Below are 18,015 nucleotides of genomic sequence, written 5' to 3'. Positions count from 1 at the left end.
TTGTAGTATCCCCCCAATCCCCACCCCAGGAGTATTCTCTTTGATTAAAGCTACAACCTCTCATCCATTCAGCAAATAATTACAGAGTAGTTATTGTAGGCTAGGCTCTACAGTTCTAGGTCCTGGGAAGCAGCAGTAAATTAGACAAATCAGGCTATTGTTGTCACAGAGCTTATGTTCTAGCTCGGGGAAGGTGGACAACATACAAACAAGATAATGTCAAATGGTACATTTGGTTGAATGGTACCAATGCCCCCCCCCAAAAGATATGTCTACCTCCTAACTCCTGGAACCTGTGAATGTGAGCTTACTTGGAAAAATGGCTTTTTGCAGATGTAATTGAGGATCTAGGATTAGATCACCCTTGATTATCCAGGTGGGCCCTAAAGCCAATGACAAGTGTCCTTATAAGAGACACACAGAGGACAGACAGAGAGAGAGGAAGAAAAGGCCATAAGATGGAGGCATAGTGGAGTAATGCAGCCACAGCCAAGGAACGCCTGGAGCCAGCAGAAGCAGAAGAAGCGAGGAAGGATTCTCCCCTAGAGCATTCAGGAGGCCAGTCCTGCCAGCACCTTGATTTCAGACTCCAGCCTGCACTGTGAGTTTCTGTTGTTGAAAGCCACCCTCTTTTGTGGTACTTTGTATGGCAGCCCTGGGAAACAAATATAAATGGCAATAGGTACATACCAAGGAGAAAATAAAACAGGGAAATGAGACGGGGACTCAAATGGGACTGCTACAAATAATGGAGTCGGGAAGGTCCTGCTGAGGAAGTATGTTTTGAGTTACCCCAGTACGTGTGAGATGGGGGTTCCAAATCAGAAGGATAGCAAGTGCAAAGGGCCCAAGCTGGAAATGAACTTGGTGTGTTTGAGGACCAGAAAGTCAGTGGGGCTGCTATGGGAGGTGAAAGGGAGTGGGGCTGATGAGTTGGGAAGGGACCAGTTGCTATAGGGCCTCCTAGGCCTTGATAAGAAGTCCAGATTTTCCTCCAACTGAAACCTGTCTCTGAACGGTCTTACCATTAAAATGACCTGCAGGTTCTCTAATTAGCATAGAGAAGTGTATATGTATTAAATAAGTAAATATGAATATGTTCTGAACATTCTAATAGTTGGATTTTTAAAATGCAAAACTTTTATAATCTTACTCATGTCATCTCATCCCACTGTTAAACTCTATATCAACAGTGAATAATGTCACAAATGGTTTAAATTCTATATCAACAGTGAATAATGTCACAAATGGTACATGTGAAGTCAAACACCACAGGACACAGTAGAAAATCCTCACAGGGATCCTTTATTTCATTCACTTTCTCCTTATAAGGTGGAAGTTCAACCTGTAAAAGTTATTTCTTCCAGTTCAGCCAGTGGCTTGGAACACTGCTTTGTCAATTACATGGTGTAAGTGGTCCCGGGGCAGGTCCGAGGGTTGTGGATTCACCGGGACTGGATGAGATGGGTTCCAGAGCTCCACTAAGCAGGCTTTCCTAGGACCCTACTCCCTATTCCTATCAGAGATCAGCAAGAAAATGGATTGGATTTCTATTCACTTTTTCAAAGATCAGATCTGCTTCATTTACATGTCAAGAAAAATTTCTCAAGTATGGTAAAGTGTTTACCATTTTCCTATAGTTCTTCAAATGCCTGACATTCATCTTTTCTCCCTACCTTTCAAATTCCTTTCTTTTTCACATAACCCTTCTTAACTGCTTCTTATTGTAAAAAACAAAGACAAAAAACAAAAAACAAAGATGGGTGGATCTGTTGTGCACATTAGCAGGTCCATATAGGAGAATGTGCAGAGATTTGTATGCCATTTATAGTAACAGCTCAGAGTACAAAGTCAAGAAGAAGAATCTGAAATATCAGCCTTGCTCTGAAAGAAGCCTGTGTAGGATGAGATACCACTGAGGCTTAATCAGAATTTTCCCTCACCAATTATTTAACAGTGGCAAATGTAAAAACTCTGCAGTTAAAATACATAGCAGTCACTCCATATACTGCCCTCTCCCCGCTCACCCAACTTCTGAATAATACGGCTTTTTCAAATTTTATTCCCCTTCAGTTCAAATTTCATGGAAAAAGCTAAAAAGTCATGTTTTAGCAATGTGTCCCCATAGAGCATTGCAATTTACCAAGATTTTAATGTGTTTGGACAGAAACCTTACTCAAAGATCAGTGATGACTATTTTCCAGCAAATATTGAGTAAAAAATAATTTTAACCCCAATCTGAGGTGATAAACTTGCTTTTTTGGGGGACACAACTGCTGTAAATGAGACAATTGTAGCAATTATCCAGGACAATAAAAGAAAGCCTATGACAGTCTGTCATATTCTGGTGAATGTGCATCAAAGCTCATCATGGTTTTTGGTGAGATCTTCCCCATAATTAGTAGCCTGACTTCCAACAAACATGTTCCAGTTGTCCAAGATCTCCTCTTTAGTGAGCTTTTCATCCTGTAGGAGAGAGAAAAGAGCTCTGTCACAGAAACTCTGGTCACTCTGAGTCATCACAGCATGAAGCTCATGTTATTTCATTGATCTGCAACATTTAAAATATTACATTTCATAATAAGCTACTAGGTACCTCCTTCATCTACCATCACTGCCCTGCAAAACCCCAAACTGGAACAGCCTCCTGCTACAAAAGCTGTGCTAAAATACATCAGAAAAGTCCTCAAGGAATTGAGAAGCCAGAGTCTAGTTATGTCTACACACAATGCTGGCATTCCCAAGACAGGCCCCGAAGAATTCTACTTCCCTTTTATGGCTTGACTGCAAAACTTGACTGTCTCCCAAGAATTTGCAGCTGTGATCAAAATGGGAAGAGGCAGGACTTCTTTCTAAATCTTATTTATTTATTTATTTGTTTGGATACTGACCAATAGATATTGGCTTGGAGCCAGCACGGTGAGCTGGCCTGAGGATGCCTAGACTTTAATGTGATGGGCTTCCTTCTGCCTCACATGCTGCAGATGTCTGATGAGTGTCCGCTGACTGAATGAATGGATGAACAAGCTTGTCCTAGGGCAACACAGGGCACACCGCTTAAATCCATGCCTGCCCACAGCCAACAAAGTGACCGGTTCTGCGATCCTAGGAGATGGCAGTGAACGTAAGTGTGACCCACGGCAGACTCTCCAGGAACAGGAACATCTGGGCCTAATGAGCTCACTGTGGGTTGTCACAGTGTTGGCTCAAGTTCACAGGTCTCTGATGTAGGGCAGGAATGAGAGAAGTCAATAAGGACACGGCCACATGGGCCAAGGCAAACATCAAAGAAGCAAACAGAACCAGTCTTATGTAAACTGTCTCCCTTCAAGGAATGATTCCAGAGGATGGTGAAATACCTTGTTTTTGTCCGACTCATACACCAGGTGCCTGGCCTCAGCCTGTGCGTGGTCATAGTCTTGTGGGAGGATCCAGTGGCGAATCTCATCTTTGTCCAGCTTCCCGTCCTTGTTCAGATCTCGGAATTCACTAAACTGCTCCCGTTCTGACAGCACCCAGTCTGGCTCAGGGCCATTCTCCTCGTGGGAAAACATGTCAGCTGGAAGGAAAGGCTGTTCTTGGTTATAAAGCCAAGTGGGAAGGTAAGTCCAAGAAAACCTGACCTCTAGCAATCAAGAGACCTAACCAGACACACTGGGGGCAGTCTCTTGGGTAAATAATGCAATGATTTATCCACTATGAAGACCGCTTCGTGGGCGAGAAAGAACTGTGCTTGGGAGCCAGAAGATGAATCCTGGCTTTTGACTTAGTTCATTGCCTCGTCTGTAAAGTGGAGACAATAACTTATTACTCAGAAGGTTATTATGAAGGTCAAATGTGAAAGCCCTCTACAACCCAGCCTGGAATTATACAGGTGAAAACTAATAACAATGACCAATATCAGCACTTTCTATGGCCCAGATGCTGTGTAAAGCACATACTTTTTTAAATTTGATTTTTCATTACAATCCTATGAAGTTAGGTGTCGTTACTCCCACTTTATAGATGAAAACACCGAGGCACAGCCTTAACCCAAGGACCCACAGCTAGTATGAGAATGTAGTAGGCTACACCGGAACGTGGGCACTCTGCTTCCAACCCATAGTCTTAACCACTGTGTTTACTACTATTGTTGTTTATATCATTTCCAGGGGGCTTTCACATATATTTTATTTCATCCTTATAGCAATTTTATAAGATAGATAAATATCCTTATTTTAGAAAATGGCAGGGAAAGGAAAAAGAAGGCCAAGTTTATCCATCGTTTGCTAAGCCACTAGATCTTCTTGGAAAAGAAAGATACCCTGAGGACAATTTCTCTTTTGATGGAAACGGCTTGGAAATGTCAGGTGGTAGAGACAGTAGGTAGCGAATGAAGGAAAAAGAGAGGCAAGACCCTGGGTTCAGCTACAAGTAGACCCACACCATCCTGGAAACATGGGTGCTGTGTCTTCCCGTTTTACAGATAAGGAAACTGAGGCTTATACTGAGTGATGACACGACTCCCACAGGGTCACACAGCTAGTAAGCGGAGAAGCCAGGACTCTTAATTCCAGTGCTCTTCCCACTACGCTACACCACCAGCGGTTTCCACTCGTCTCTGCCTGCCGAGAAGGCTCCTCCATAAATGAAGTCACTGGCTAGACAAGTCCGGACATCCGGTCTCTCTGACTGCAAGTCACTCAGAATTCAGTTTTTAAGAACAATGCGCCCGGGCTTCCCTGGTGGCGCAGTAGTTGAGAATCTGCCTGCCAATGCAGGGGACACGGGTTCGAGCCCTGGTCTGGGAAGATCCCACATGCCGCGGAGCGGCTAGGCCCGTGAGCCACAATTACTGAGCCTGCGCGTCTGGAGCCCGTGCTCCGCAACAAGAGAGGCCGCGATAGTGAGAGGCCCACGCACTGCGATGAGGAGCGGCCCCCGCTTGCCGCAACGAGAGAAAGCCCTCGCACAGAAACAAAGACCCAATGCAGCCATAAATAAATAAATAAATAAAAATTTAAAAAAAAAAAAAAAAAAAAAAGAACAATGCGCCCACGTCCCTCTCTGCCAGTGTAAAGAATGGAATGTTTCTTTTAGGCAAAGCCACTCAAAGAGTTTGCCCCCGACTTTGCACCCTTTCAATGCAGATCAGGAGGAGGGTGGGGAGAGCACATATTTTTAATCAAAAGTGCTACATCGTTTTAATCAGTCAGCCTTCCCTGTCAGTCTAATTCCGCCACCACTGTCAAGGTGTCCGGGGCTCTGAACCTTCCCGCACACGCACGTGTACCAGGCCTGAGGCAGGCTCTGCTGCCTGCACTGATGATGGGGCTGTCAGCATTGGTTATTCTACAAAGAAAGGTAGTGCCACCGAGATGGCTTCAATTACTGTGGCGAGAGCTGCCCGTCTGTTACCACAGACAGAGGGGGACAGCGTTTGCTTCTTCGGACCAAATATAATTCCAAATGATTAGAAGAAACTTTGCTCTTCATTACAGAAGGCACTTATTCTTCTGTATGGGGTGGCGAAGTAATACAACCACACACCAGAGACTGATGGCAACACGGGCTCTTCTTTTACGTTGAAAGGTAATTAACTGCCTCTGTTAAATATCTGCACAAAAATTATATCCATCCCATCCTTCAAATGACTTTCCAGCTTTTACTTTACTGAGACTTGGGAAAAGAAGAGCCATCACGAGAAGGTGGCCTGCAGCTGGGGCCACGTGCCAAAGCGCTGAAGTAGCCGCCGCTGAGGATCAAATGGAAATACCCATGCTGCCTTCTCTAGTCCTTCACGCTGGGAGCGCTCCTGGGCGGCGTCTGACCCGGGGCACTAACTGGAGCCTCATTCAGCCAGGGCTCAGTTACCTGCACACACACTTCTTGATGTTGCTTAAGTGGAGCCCTTCAGAACAAAAAACTAGGAACAGTACTCCCAATGAAAGACCAAAACCCAGAGGCGTAAGACGGCTATATTATGGGGCCATCGTGCACTTTGTAAAAGGATTTACCTAAGGAGGGATGCCTTTCTGCAGAGAACTTGGGCATGTCAACAGTTCTGTTGACTACAGCTCTGTCCACCCAGTTTCTAGGCCCCGCTGGCTAACAGCCTGTTGTAAAGTCTGTCCCCTGAGACTATCCGCTCTAGCTTCACTGTACATCTCTGGGATCTCCAGTCCCATTTCGCAAAGGTAGAATGACACGGTGTGATGAAGGGCACCTCTCAGAGCCGTGGGATCAACTGCTGGCCAGCCCTGGGGTGCGGCCAGCCTTTTGGGCTCTTCTCCACTAGGAATGCCTCCCTGAATCTGCACCGCTAGGGCTGGTGTGACAAGCCCCTCTCGCTGGGAAGTCACAGGAGTGACACCTACAGACCTGCAGCTGCTGCTGAAAGAGTCATCTGAGGAAAGCAGCCAGCCATGTGGGTGGAGGGTGCTGCCCAGCTGGGACAGTGGAGCAGGCCTCCAGGCCAGCACTTACCAATATACTCATCCTGATCCACAAGGCCATCGCCGTTCTTGTCGATGTCCTCCAGCGTTTCCTAGGAAGCAAAGGGGGGAATCGTAAAAGCAGCACCCTCTCTGCAACTGAAAATGTACCGACAAGCCCAGAGGTACTCTAATTATATCAGGAAGCCCTGCCAGGTCAACCGTCTCCACCCTCCAGCCAGATCATCTCTGTGTACTGTGAGGAACCCAGCTTGAGAACCACTGGACTAAAATGATCACAAAGACAGATTCCAGTGCTAACTGGACCATGAACACCGAGTTGGTGTCAGAAAAATATGGAACTGTGGGCAATTAGAAAATAAAAGTATACCTGACTTTCGAATGTATTATGTTGTGTATTTAGTATCAATACATTTGACTTCTTAACTAGGTCTTTTGCTAAGGTGAGTAATTAAATGAGTCTACTGTCCATTGTCACAGAAACTCAAAGGCATCCCGAAGAAAACGGCCAACCTGAGAACAGAGCCAATCCAGAAGCCCATAATCCACTTCCCCATCTTCATTGTCTTCTGGCAGATTAGCTATCACTAAGTGGATGTTGGGAGGTAAAAAGGAATGATTCTTAGAGCCACTGCCCAGTCCTGGGGGTCACTGTGGTCATAAGGATGAAGCATGAGGCAAGAGTGAACCCATCCATGACTGGGTAACTAAAATAGTCCAGAGCTGGTTGTCTCCCAGCATCAAAACAATTGGAACTGCCTTGGGATATCTGCCCTGAAAACAGGTGATGGCATTTATTTTACTGTCGTGGAAAATGAAGGCAGGTGGGACCCAACAAGACACTGGAAAGCAAATACACTCCAAGGGGAGCATCCTTTCCAAGCACGGTCCGACTTTAAGTTTCCATATGATTTAACAGTACAATGCATTCCATTTCTGAGTCTTTCTGTTGTTCCCTCAGAGCTGACAAATAGGACAGAGGCTAGCTAGTTGCTCACTAAACGCATTTGTTCTTTCTGGGCACACATCTAGACTGCATTCCCCTGCCTTGTCATATGTAGGAGGAGCCCTCGGAACAGTAAAGGCAGGCCGTGCCTCCTCCTCAGTCCTTCTCTTCTTCTATCTACCAGCTGGTAGTGGTCAGGATGACCTCAAAGCCACAGGATGGTGGAGGACAAGATGGAAGTAGACTGGGAGCCTGACAACACTTGGAGAAGAACTGCCCAGGAGATCCACCTGACCGGGACAGTCTGCCCGGGACTGGATATAACCTTCGATTGTGTTAAATGGCTGGGATTGGGGGCTACTTGCTACGGCAGCTACCCTGCCCTGACTAATCTCCTGGGTACACAGGTATTCCGGTGTATTCCACTTCAGGGTCCTTGTCCCATTCCCTTCAGGCTGAAGAACGTTCTCACTTTGCAAGAAGGGACAAGGTTTCCGTGCAGCTTTCGTCCTGGTCTTTTGCCAGCGCAGGCTCTTTCTATATCTTACCAAAACCACAATTTCCTTCATATGCTCAAACTCCTCAGGGTGCAGAAAGGCGGTGAACTCCTCCCGGGTGGCTGTCTGGTCACCATCGAGGTCTGCAGCCTTGAACCTTCTCTCATCACGTGGCAGCATTTTTTTAAAGGTGTGATGATCTGAAGTATCATGAAACTCTGTGGGGTTTCCTGCAGGATGTACACAGAAACATGAAAACCGGGCTCCTAAGGCGTTTTCTTCCAGATCACTCCTCCTTCACGCCAAATGGTACATAGAAGACAAAAGGTCCTGACCTATCGAGTTCTTTGAAACATTTGATTTCAGAATGCCTCTAGTGTCCGTCCCTCCATACCACCATACAGTCCATGCCCTAAAGACTTGTTAGGGGCATTACAGCAAGCGGTGAAACGCATAGGCTTGAGACCATATTAATGCCATACTTCTCTCTGCAGAGCCCTACTTTCATCATATTATTTGATCCGGAACATACATGAGGCTCCCTAGTACCCAGGACATCTATTCTAAATGTTCCTTCCACTCTTTTCAAGACCTCTCTTAATCTGGCTGGGAGTGTATGTGTCTTTGGTTCTCCTCAGGCCTGTCCCCTCTCGGCTCTGCCAGGTACCCAGCGGGTCTGCACCCAGTGCTGGGCACACACCCCCTCCATCATTCCCCCCCAAAAAGCATGACTTATGTCCAAACCCTGCCCACTGCTGAATGCATTGCTGCACCTTTGCCCCTCCAGCTGACCCACCTTCCCCACCCATCTCTATCTCTCCAGATACAAATCCATTCTTTAAGGCCCAGTTCCCAAACCACCCTTCACCAGGAAGCCTTCCTGGACTGTTCCAGCTTACTCGGTCCTTGCTACCTGAAACTCGGCAGCATTCTGAAACTGTAACACAAAACACGCTTCCTCTCTGCTTTGTTCTCTGGGTGTACCTCTGAGACTGTAAGCTCAGGTTAGGCAGCAGTTTATTTTTTATTAGACCCTTGCCCCCTTCCACCTACAAGTTCACTCAGAGTAAGCAACTTGGTGTATTAGTAAGCAGAGCAGGATGTTACACAAGCAGTTTTTACTTAGGAGGTTGAGACGTCTCCCCAAAGGGGGTAGATATGATGAGACAGTAGAGTTTCCCACAAGAAGCTTGTTACACAGGCCCCAGCTGTGTAATCGCTCTTGCAGCACCTCTTACCTAGGTAGTAACCGTAGGTGGCTTGTTTGTATTCTTCCCAGGAAATTTTATCGTCTTTGTCCCGATCATAATCTTTCCAGACTTTGGCGACATTATCGTAGATGTACCTTTTCTGCACCCGTTTGATCCAGGTTTTCAGCTCCTCGGTGGTGACAAAGCCATCCCCATCACTGTCAATTCGATCGACAATCTTCCTGTAGTTTAAAAAAAACCCACAAGGCTATTAACAAGACTTGTGTGATCCTGTCCCAGAAAGAGATCAAACACCTGCAGAATCTAAGATGCATAAATGCTAAAATAAAATCAATGATTCGATGGTGCTGGAAAGGATCTTGAAGTTTACCTTTTCCAAGGATGATATGCCTTCCCCACAACCACCCAATGCCAATGGCAGACACTACTAGTGGATCAGGCCCTTCTGTCCTGATAAAAATCCTTGATGTGGCCTCAGAATCCTTCTCAACACAGCGCTCTGCAGAAACTGGGTGAGTTGATTTGTAAGATGAAACCTAGCAGTCTTCCCTGATATAGTCTAACTCCCTCATTTTAGAGTAATGAGGGAGTATTTGGTACCACTGGTGTAAGAATCCATGTCCTCTGGCTCTAAGCCCAATGAAAAAGATGGAAGATTCTAACTAAACCAACCACAAAATAAGTGGTTTTTTTTTTTGTTTGTTTGTTTTTTAAATCTCACCACTTTGGATTCAAAGACTTGAAACTTAAAGCAGGAGGAGACCAGATCTTGGACAAAGCAGAAAATGTCAGGGATGAGGGGCTTCCCTGGTGGTGCAGTGGTTAAGAATTCACCTGCTAGGGCTTCCCTGGTGGCGCAGTGGTTGAGAATCCGCCTGCCAATGCAGGGCACACGGATTCAAGCCCTGGTCCGGGAAGATCCCACATGCCGCGGAGCAATTAAGCCCATGCGCCACAAATACTGAGCCTGTGCTCTAGAGCCCGCGAGTCACAACTATTGAGCTCAGGTGCTGCAACTACTGAAGCCCGCGCACCTAGAGCCTGTGCTCCGCAACAAGAGAAGCCACTGCAATGAGAAGCCCACGCACCACAACGAAGAGCAGCCCCCGCTCCCCGCAACTAGAGAAAGCCTGCGCGCAGCAACGAAGACCCAACACAGACAAAAATAAATAAATAAAATAAATAAATTTTAAAAAAAAGAAAAAAAAGGAATCTGCCTGCCAATGCAGGGGACACAGGTTCGAGCCCTGGTCCGGGAAGATCCCACATGCCGTGGAGCAACTAAGCCCGTGTGCCACAACTACTAAGCCTGCGCTCTAGAGCCCGTGAGCCACAACTACTGAGCCCTCGCGCCTAGAGCCCGTGCTCTGCAACAAGAGAAGCCACTGCAATGAGAAGCCTATGCACCGCAATGAAGATTAGCCCCTGCTCACCACAGCTAGGGAAAGCCCGCGCGCAGCAACGAAGACCCAACACAGCCAAAAAAAAAAAAAAAAAAAAAGAAGGGATGAAAGAGCCTTGACATTTTAGAACTTATTCAAGAAACTTAACCAGCTAAGCAGCTGCAGGAGCCTCAACCCCTTGCTCTTAGGGTGAAGACCCCTATGCCCACTGGGAACTCCTGCTCCACAGCTGGCCCAGGTTCCAGCAATTCCCCACTGGACTTCACTAAGGCACCCCAAACCCCTGTCCGGAGCAAACTTCAGGCTGGGAACTCAACAGTGTCCATCTCTAGGCCAAAGGGCCCCAAGCTAGGGATGCCATCCCTGAAGGGAACTTCAAAGACACCTGCAAGCTATTTCCAATGTTTAAGAAAGTTTTACCCTAGTAGTCCATTTACCTGGGATGATGTCATACAGGCTAATTAGGGATTTGTTTCTTTGCTTTGGGCTGGAATTTTATCTTTCTTACTGTGAACAGAAGTTCAAATCGGCAGTTACTCTTTGATCAATTAGAAATGGAAATGAATTCATTAGCACTTAAATCTCCATCTCCTACCTGAACCTGGGTAGCCCAAGCTCCTCTTTCTCAGGAAGGTGTAAACTTTACTAACAGCTTTGACTTGTCCCTTCATTTGCAATTTTAACAGGTCTCAAGACCAAAAGACTAAACCTCAAGTATCTTCGTTCCAGGAAATCACAGCTAGACACAGCAGAATTCTTTCAACACAGTGCAGTGTTCAGCCTACCTACTGTGCGCCAGACACTGCTCCAGTCCTGGGGACACAGTGGTGACATGCCCATCGGTTATCCAAAGCCAACTGAGAAGCAGAATCTCAAACCAGCAAAGACCAAATGACGTCAGACAGTATACAACCTGTTTTTGTGGAAAGGACAGCATCTAATCTATGCCAAAGAAACACGTAGTGGGACCTCAATAAATATTTGTTGGAAGCATATATAATCTTAACCTCTCTCTTTAAAAATCTCAAACATGAGCTATAGAGAAAGGAGGCTATGACGTAAATAAACCAAACGCTATAATCAGAACACCTGGACCCTAGTCCTGTGTGATCTTGGGCAAATGACTTGACTCTCTGAGTCTCAGTTTCCCCATCTGTAAATGGAACACCTACTTTACAAGGAATGTTGTGAGGAATAGAGGAGAGAATGTGTGCCTTTCCTCACTAAGGATGACAATCCCCACCACAGGTGGATGGAGAACTCAACAAACAGGTAACAGGTAATGGAAGTAAGCAAAGCGTCCAGGGAGCCTGGGGATCCCCTGACAGCTGCCAACAAGGCTGCCCAGCTCTGCTCCAGACAATGACTGCCTCATGGAAAAATGGGCCATGGGTGTCAAGAGAAGCCGGAAATCGGGGGCTGTATGTGAAATCGCTTTGATGTTAAATCTTGGCAAGTAATTTACATTTTTTTCTCTGACTGCGCAGCACATTTGTGACTGCATGAAGCCTCTGGGTCCCCACTTTCTTTTTTTGTCTTCAGGGGCCTTAGAGCTGTCATGTTTTCAGAATCTATGGGCAGATGGTGGTGACAAAGCTGCCTGGATCCAGTCGTGCTCCTGCCTCTGCAGTCCGGACTTGGAGGGGACTGTTGCACCAGGAGCTGTGGACAGACAGATGGCTTCTCACGCTCTGCCAGTCCCATACCGCACCCATCATTTCCAACGCTCCAGCCTCCTCTGCATTTAGCCCAGATTTACCTTATAGGTGAGCGGTGTGTCCACTACCCATCCAGCGGCTCAAGGCCAGAGAACGGATGCCACCCTCGATTGCCCCCTCCTCTCCCCCACCCCGACGTTGAGCCAAAAGCAAGCGCTGCCAGTTCCACCTCCACCGTGGCTCTGGGTTTACCCTCTCCTGCTGTGCCTGATTTAGGCGCTCACGGCCACCCTGTGTCCCTGGTCTTGCCATCCGTGCCTCAGTTATGTTCTCTGCCCTACTGCCAGTCCAACTTTCCTAATAAATTTTTGGGATGATGACATTTCTACCATGTACAGAATAACGTCTAATCTCCACCTCACAGAGGTCCTCCCTGCTCTGCCCTTGGCCTCCTCGCCACTCCCACCTCCCACTTTTCCTGCCCTGTCCCTTTACTGTCCCAACACCCCGAATCCACAAGAACAGATTTCAAAACCTGTATAAGCAGGCTGTTCTCTCTTCAGTATGCCTTTCCCTGCTCATATGCCAGGTAACCTTTGAGTCATGCCACAAGCTCTGGTCAGGTGACATCCCAAGCCCCCAAGTCACTTTCTCCAACCTGAAGCCTTAGGGAGCTCCTTCTCCTAGATGGGGTCATTGTGGCTTTTACATGCCACCATCACAGCAGTTATGCGTAGCATCTGCTTGAATCTCTCTCCTCTGCATATGATTATAAGTACTTTATGGCCTAGAACATAAGGTTTTATCTTTGTAGTTGTCAGGTATCTAACACGGTGCCTGGAACACAGTAGCCATTCAAATGTTTGTTGCATGAATAAATGAATGCAGGTTGACATATATACACTATTACGTACAAAACATATAATTATAAGAACCTGCTGTATAAAAAAATAAAATAAAATTCAAAAAAAAATGAATGAATGCAACTAAGGTGTTCATACAAGGGTCAAATGCAGACCAACTCCATTACCACTTGCTCATCACCACTTGCTCTCTTACTCATCATGATGAAGGCATTAAACTGGAAGCCTTACGACTGAAAACTGGAGTTCCCTACTCCAATCCCTCAAACCTCTCCTCCTCCTTCTCCCTGGTGACAAATGGCTGCCACCTGGGGCCCCAGAATAAATCAGCTTCCAAGTGCCTCAAAGCAATACAATGGACTGAAGTCATCAGTGGGGGCTCCCTTTGTTAAAGCCCAAACTAGAAGAGAAAGTACTTCTCTGCAAAAAAAAAGGTGATTGTTGGGAGGTGACTTTGAAGTTCAAAGCTCTTTTCATCAGAGCAGGCAGATGGTGCACCTACACAATAGGTATAATTTAGCCTCATATTCTAACCAACCACATTGGCCTTTGGTAGCCCCCATCAGCACAAGGATGGCTGTGTTCCTTTTTTGGGGAGCAGGCCAGAAAGACCCTCCACCCCCAGGAACCAGATTCCCGGAGGCCTGGTGCCCAGTAGGCAGGGCTCTTGGGACCCTCCCTAGATGGGTCTCCATCTGGGATCAGGCTGACTGCTGATTCCTCTGTGAAAGGGTTCCCAGATACCTTTGCACAAAGCTCAAGTGTCTCCCCAGGGGCTGCGGAGAGGGTGCACTGAGATGTACTCAAGTTTTGTTTCCCAGGTTTGGTTCCTGACTCAACTGCCTTCAACAGTAAAATTCACAACCTGTCACCACACCACCCTCCAGCTTTTTGCCCTCAGCTGCCAAAAGACTGGGTGCCTCTGCTGCCATCAGAAACTGCTGGAAACGGAAAGGAGGGGACCAGTTTCCATTTCCACCCCCCATCCCCAAATGCCCCTCCCTTCTTAACAACAGGATTTTTATACCCCTGACTTCCGATATTGGGGCGATTAAGCAGAAGGCAAGAACACCCCAGTCCGGGCCCAGGGACATAGGCCAGGAATCAACCCTCTCCTTCGGCTGCCCCTTCATCTTTTACCCTTTAATGATAATCCTTGAGACCTTAGCAGTGTCTCATGCCCTCCTCTCTTGGAATGCGGGGGTAAGAGAGAAACCGGGAGAGTGGGGAAGAACTCATGTCACTAAAAGGCCACCGTGGACAAATTTTTCTTTTGTACGCTCTCTCCCCTCCCTTCTGATGCAACCCAGGGGAGGGGGCGGGCCCTGGCCGTCCTGGCTCCCGCGACCGCTGCCACGTTCTCGCCTCCCCGCGGGAAGCCACCCCGGCCCCGGCGGCGATCAGCACGCAGGGTCCCGGCGCCCGCGGGCAACTTTGCCTCAGCTCAGCCGCCGGGCCCGCCGGGCCCCCGCCCTTGGGTCCCGGCGCCCGATTTCTCTTTCGCTTTGCGGCTGGCGGTCCGCGCGGTTCCCGCGCGAGTGGCCCCGCGGGCACCTGCGGAGCCCCCGAGCGCGGCCTCACCCCAGCCTCTCCTTGCTCTCCTCCGAGGTGAGCTGGTCGAAGGTCTTGGAGTCCTCCTTGCCCAGGAAGGCCTCGTGGTCGTACTGGAAGCTCTGGTTGTCCTCGGGCGGCCGCTCGCCCAGCTCCGAGTCGGGCCGAACCACGCGCTCCTTGCGCACCGTGGGCTTGGCCCGCAGCGCCGGGGGCGCCAGCACCAGCGCCAGCAGCAGCCCCATAGCCAGCCCCAGGTGGCGACCGCGGCCGCCGCGCGCCATCGTCGGGAGCGGAGAGCGGCCCGCGGGGAGGGACCGAGCGAGCGATGAGAGCGGCGGCTCGGGAATGCGTGCTCGGAGCGAGCGCGGCGGCGGCGGCGGCGGCGGGGCTGGGGCCAGCGCGAGGAGGGAGGGGACGGGCCGGCCCCTCGGCCAGCGCCCGCCCCGTGCCAGAGCGGAGGGGCGCGCCCCAGGCGGCGGGCAGGGGAGCGCCGGGCGGCCCTGCTCACGCGCCCATTGGCCGCCGGGCTGCGGGGGGAAGCCGGGGCCGCGGAGCCACGTCGCCCGCCCGGGTGGTGGGCGCAGGGCTCGGGTTTCGCCTCGGCCCCTCCCCGCGATCTCGTCGCGAGGGGCGGGCCCAGGCGGACTGGGCTGGGGACTGGCGGGCTGGTAAGAAGACCGGGAAGTTCTTTGTCGAGCAACAGATGTTCGGGGTAAAATTCCCTCTCCCCTTTCGGTTCCAGAGAACTGAACGGAGGGAGGCGCTGGCTCTCCCCAACTTCCAGCTGGGAGCCCGAATCTCAGCCCCAGACGCCGCCCCAAGAAGTGCTCTTAAAACAAATTCAACCCCACTTACCCAAACTTGGAGTGTGGTTAGAAACGCAAAGAGACTGGAAGGAGACCCGGGTGGGCGAGGTCTCCTAGAAACAAGGGTCGCAAACTCAAACGTGGAGGAAGGCCAAGCAGATGACGTCAACATGACGAGAGACCATCTAAACAGAGCAGCCCTGTGCACTCCGGCTGCCAGGAGGAGTACAGGCCCCGAGTTGGCAGATGGTCTCAAAAGAAGTCAGGATCTCGTATGTCTGTTTTCACTTCTAAAGGATGGCAGCTCACTGTAAAAAAGGATTACATGTCTTAAACAAATCTTGTCTGTACGTTGAATCCGGAGTAATGCTACCGCTATAGAGACGCTCTGTAGAACTTTATGCAGGGATGAAAACGTTCTATATCTGGGCTGTCCAATAGGGAGTGGCTACTGAGCACACTTGACAGGTAGCTAGTGTAACTGAGGCATTGAAAATTTAACTTAGATTTAAACTTAAATAGCCACCTGTGGCCAGTGGCTGTCATATTGGACAGTTCAGGTAGAGCAATGATTCTTTGTGTGTTACAGCCTTTTGAGGCTCACTGAAAGCCATGGACCCTCTTACAGAAAAATGTACATACAGTTACAGGCTTGGATGTTTGATTAAAGTGTCAGAGGATGCACGGATCTTCTGAAGCCCCACCGTGTGCCCCAGGTTATGAACCTCTAGTAATCTAAAATTGTGGTTGAAGAGGAGCCCACCCCTATAGCCCTGGGCAGCTGAACTCCCAGAGCTTTTCCTTCATCTTGCTCCGTCCCCCATCCCTGATCATCTAGAAAAGGTCACTGGGCTGTGCTTCTTGCTCTTGCAATAAGGATATCAGGACACTATCAACAGCAGTATAGGTCCAAGTACCCGTCTTTTGAAGACTTCTTTCAGTCAATTAGTGAATAATGATTGTGTGCCTTCCATGGCCTAAGCACTGGACTGGGTGTTGAGGGTACACTGGGGAACATGACAGTCATGGTTTTTGGAGAACTATAGTGTATGTGAACAAATATCCATTCATTCATTGACTCACTAATTCATTCATTCAATATACTGAGCACCTGCTAAATGTCAGAGCTACGCTGGGCACTGGTTTACTGAGTAGCCACAGATGGCAAATCAGCATGACAAGTTATTGGGGAGGTAGGCATTCAGTGTCATGGGTTATGTCAGAGGGGATCAATCTGGGAAGGCTTCCTGGAGGAAGGGACATCTAAACTGAGACGGAAGGTGAGAGGGATAAGCCAGACAGCAGGAGTTTGAATATATGAGAGGAGGATAAGTTCTGTGTGAATGGGCAGAGAGCATTAGAGTTTGAGGTAAAGTCCTTGTGATCCTGTACATCCCCACTGGTTGGCAGCAAGACCTGGATGTATTCCTTGGTGCCTCACCCCACCCATACTGCCTTTGCATGAGACAGGAAGTGCTATGCTTGAATGGCTTGTCCCCCAATGTCTGTCCAGAGGCTTGGATTTCAAGCAATATGAAGCATTTCTTTGGGTGTGTAAGAGCTCCCGATTGAAACGCAAGGGCCCCGAGGCAGGTGGCTTAGTACCTTCTGTGCTCATCTGGCAAGCAGGATGTGATTTGTCGAGTGGGGGGGTGAGGGGGAGGAGTGGGAGGAGGCACAGAGAGAAGAAGATCAAAGCTAGAAAAAGAGGAGGAGGATAAGGAAGGGAATGAGAAAGTGGGTGGAGTTTGGAGACAGTCTTTGCTTATTTGCAATGTTGCTAGCGGCAGGCCTCGGCCCCCGGATTGATGCAGACTCTCAGGAATGAGAATGGCACATCCTTTGACCCTGTTCTAGTTGGTTTCCTGCCAGACACTAGTGGTTTCCAACAGTTAGATTGTTCCAGAGGTAGTCTTGGCTCCCATGGGAATTACCAGAGAATTCCAGCACTGCTGTGAATGTGGAAGTTTATATCATTTCCCCTGGGCTTGCCTACATTCTATTCTTTTATATTTTCATTCCTCTACTGTCCTATGAGAGTTAAACAAGTCCTCTCAACCAAAGGATCAGGAATAAGTGACGATATTAAATAGTCAAGGTATTTCACTGTGTAATTGCTTTCTTTCATTTTAAAAATTGCCTTTTATTTCTTCCTATGTGCATGTATGGCTAAGTATATTGTCATTTTTAATCTTTATTCTTGATGAGGCAAAGGAATCAGAGGCAAGAGGAGTGACATTTAGCAGCAGTTGGTACCAGTGGAAAAGAAAAGCAAATTTCAAAAAGGTGGGCTGGTCGGTTGGGGTATGTTGATCTACATTTCTGGCTGCAAGTAACATCATCAAAGACAACAATATCCAACCAGAAGTTACTAAAACAATAAGAAAACTTTGTCCTCTCAGGGAACAAGCCTCATGTTCGATCAATTTCAGAGTGGTTAATTCAAGTGGCGCTTTTTTTTTTTTTCCAAGTGGGTTGATGACATCATCAAGAAACCAGGTTTTGTGTTTTGTGTTTTTTCTCTCAGAAGCACGGGGAAAAAAAGGAGTGTTTCCTCTCTTTATTAAGAAGAAAATTCTCCCAGCAGACATTCCTTCACATCTCACTGGCCAGAATTGTGTCACAGGCCTATGCCTGATCCAG

General features: G+C 48.2%; 1 protein-coding gene across 1 annotated transcript; it reads right to left on the bottom strand.

Moving 5' to 3' along the window:
* Positions 1–1,277: 1,277 nt before the first annotated feature.
* Positions 1,278–15,088, bottom strand: RCN1 (reticulocalbin 1). Its single transcript, XM_082477865.1, has 6 exons — positions 14,594–15,088; positions 9,116–9,309; positions 7,929–8,107; positions 6,466–6,526; positions 3,360–3,559; positions 1,278–2,466 (listed from the first exon to the last, which is right to left on the bottom strand). The coding sequence occupies exons 1-6, from the start codon at positions 14,845–14,847 to the stop codon at positions 2,359–2,361; spliced, it is 996 nt and encodes a 331-aa protein (XP_082333991.1). The 5' UTR covers positions 14,848–15,088; the 3' UTR covers positions 1,278–2,358.
* Positions 15,089–18,015: the final 2,927 nt, after the last annotated feature.

Source organism: Balaenoptera physalus, assembly GCF_965194825.1.
Source record: "Balaenoptera physalus genome assembly, chromosome: 10".
NCBI classification, from domain to species: domain Eukaryota; kingdom Metazoa; phylum Chordata; class Mammalia; order Artiodactyla; family Balaenopteridae; genus Balaenoptera; species Balaenoptera physalus.
The sequence above is the reverse complement of the archived record's forward strand: the minus strand, read 5'-3'. Positions and strand labels throughout refer to the sequence as shown.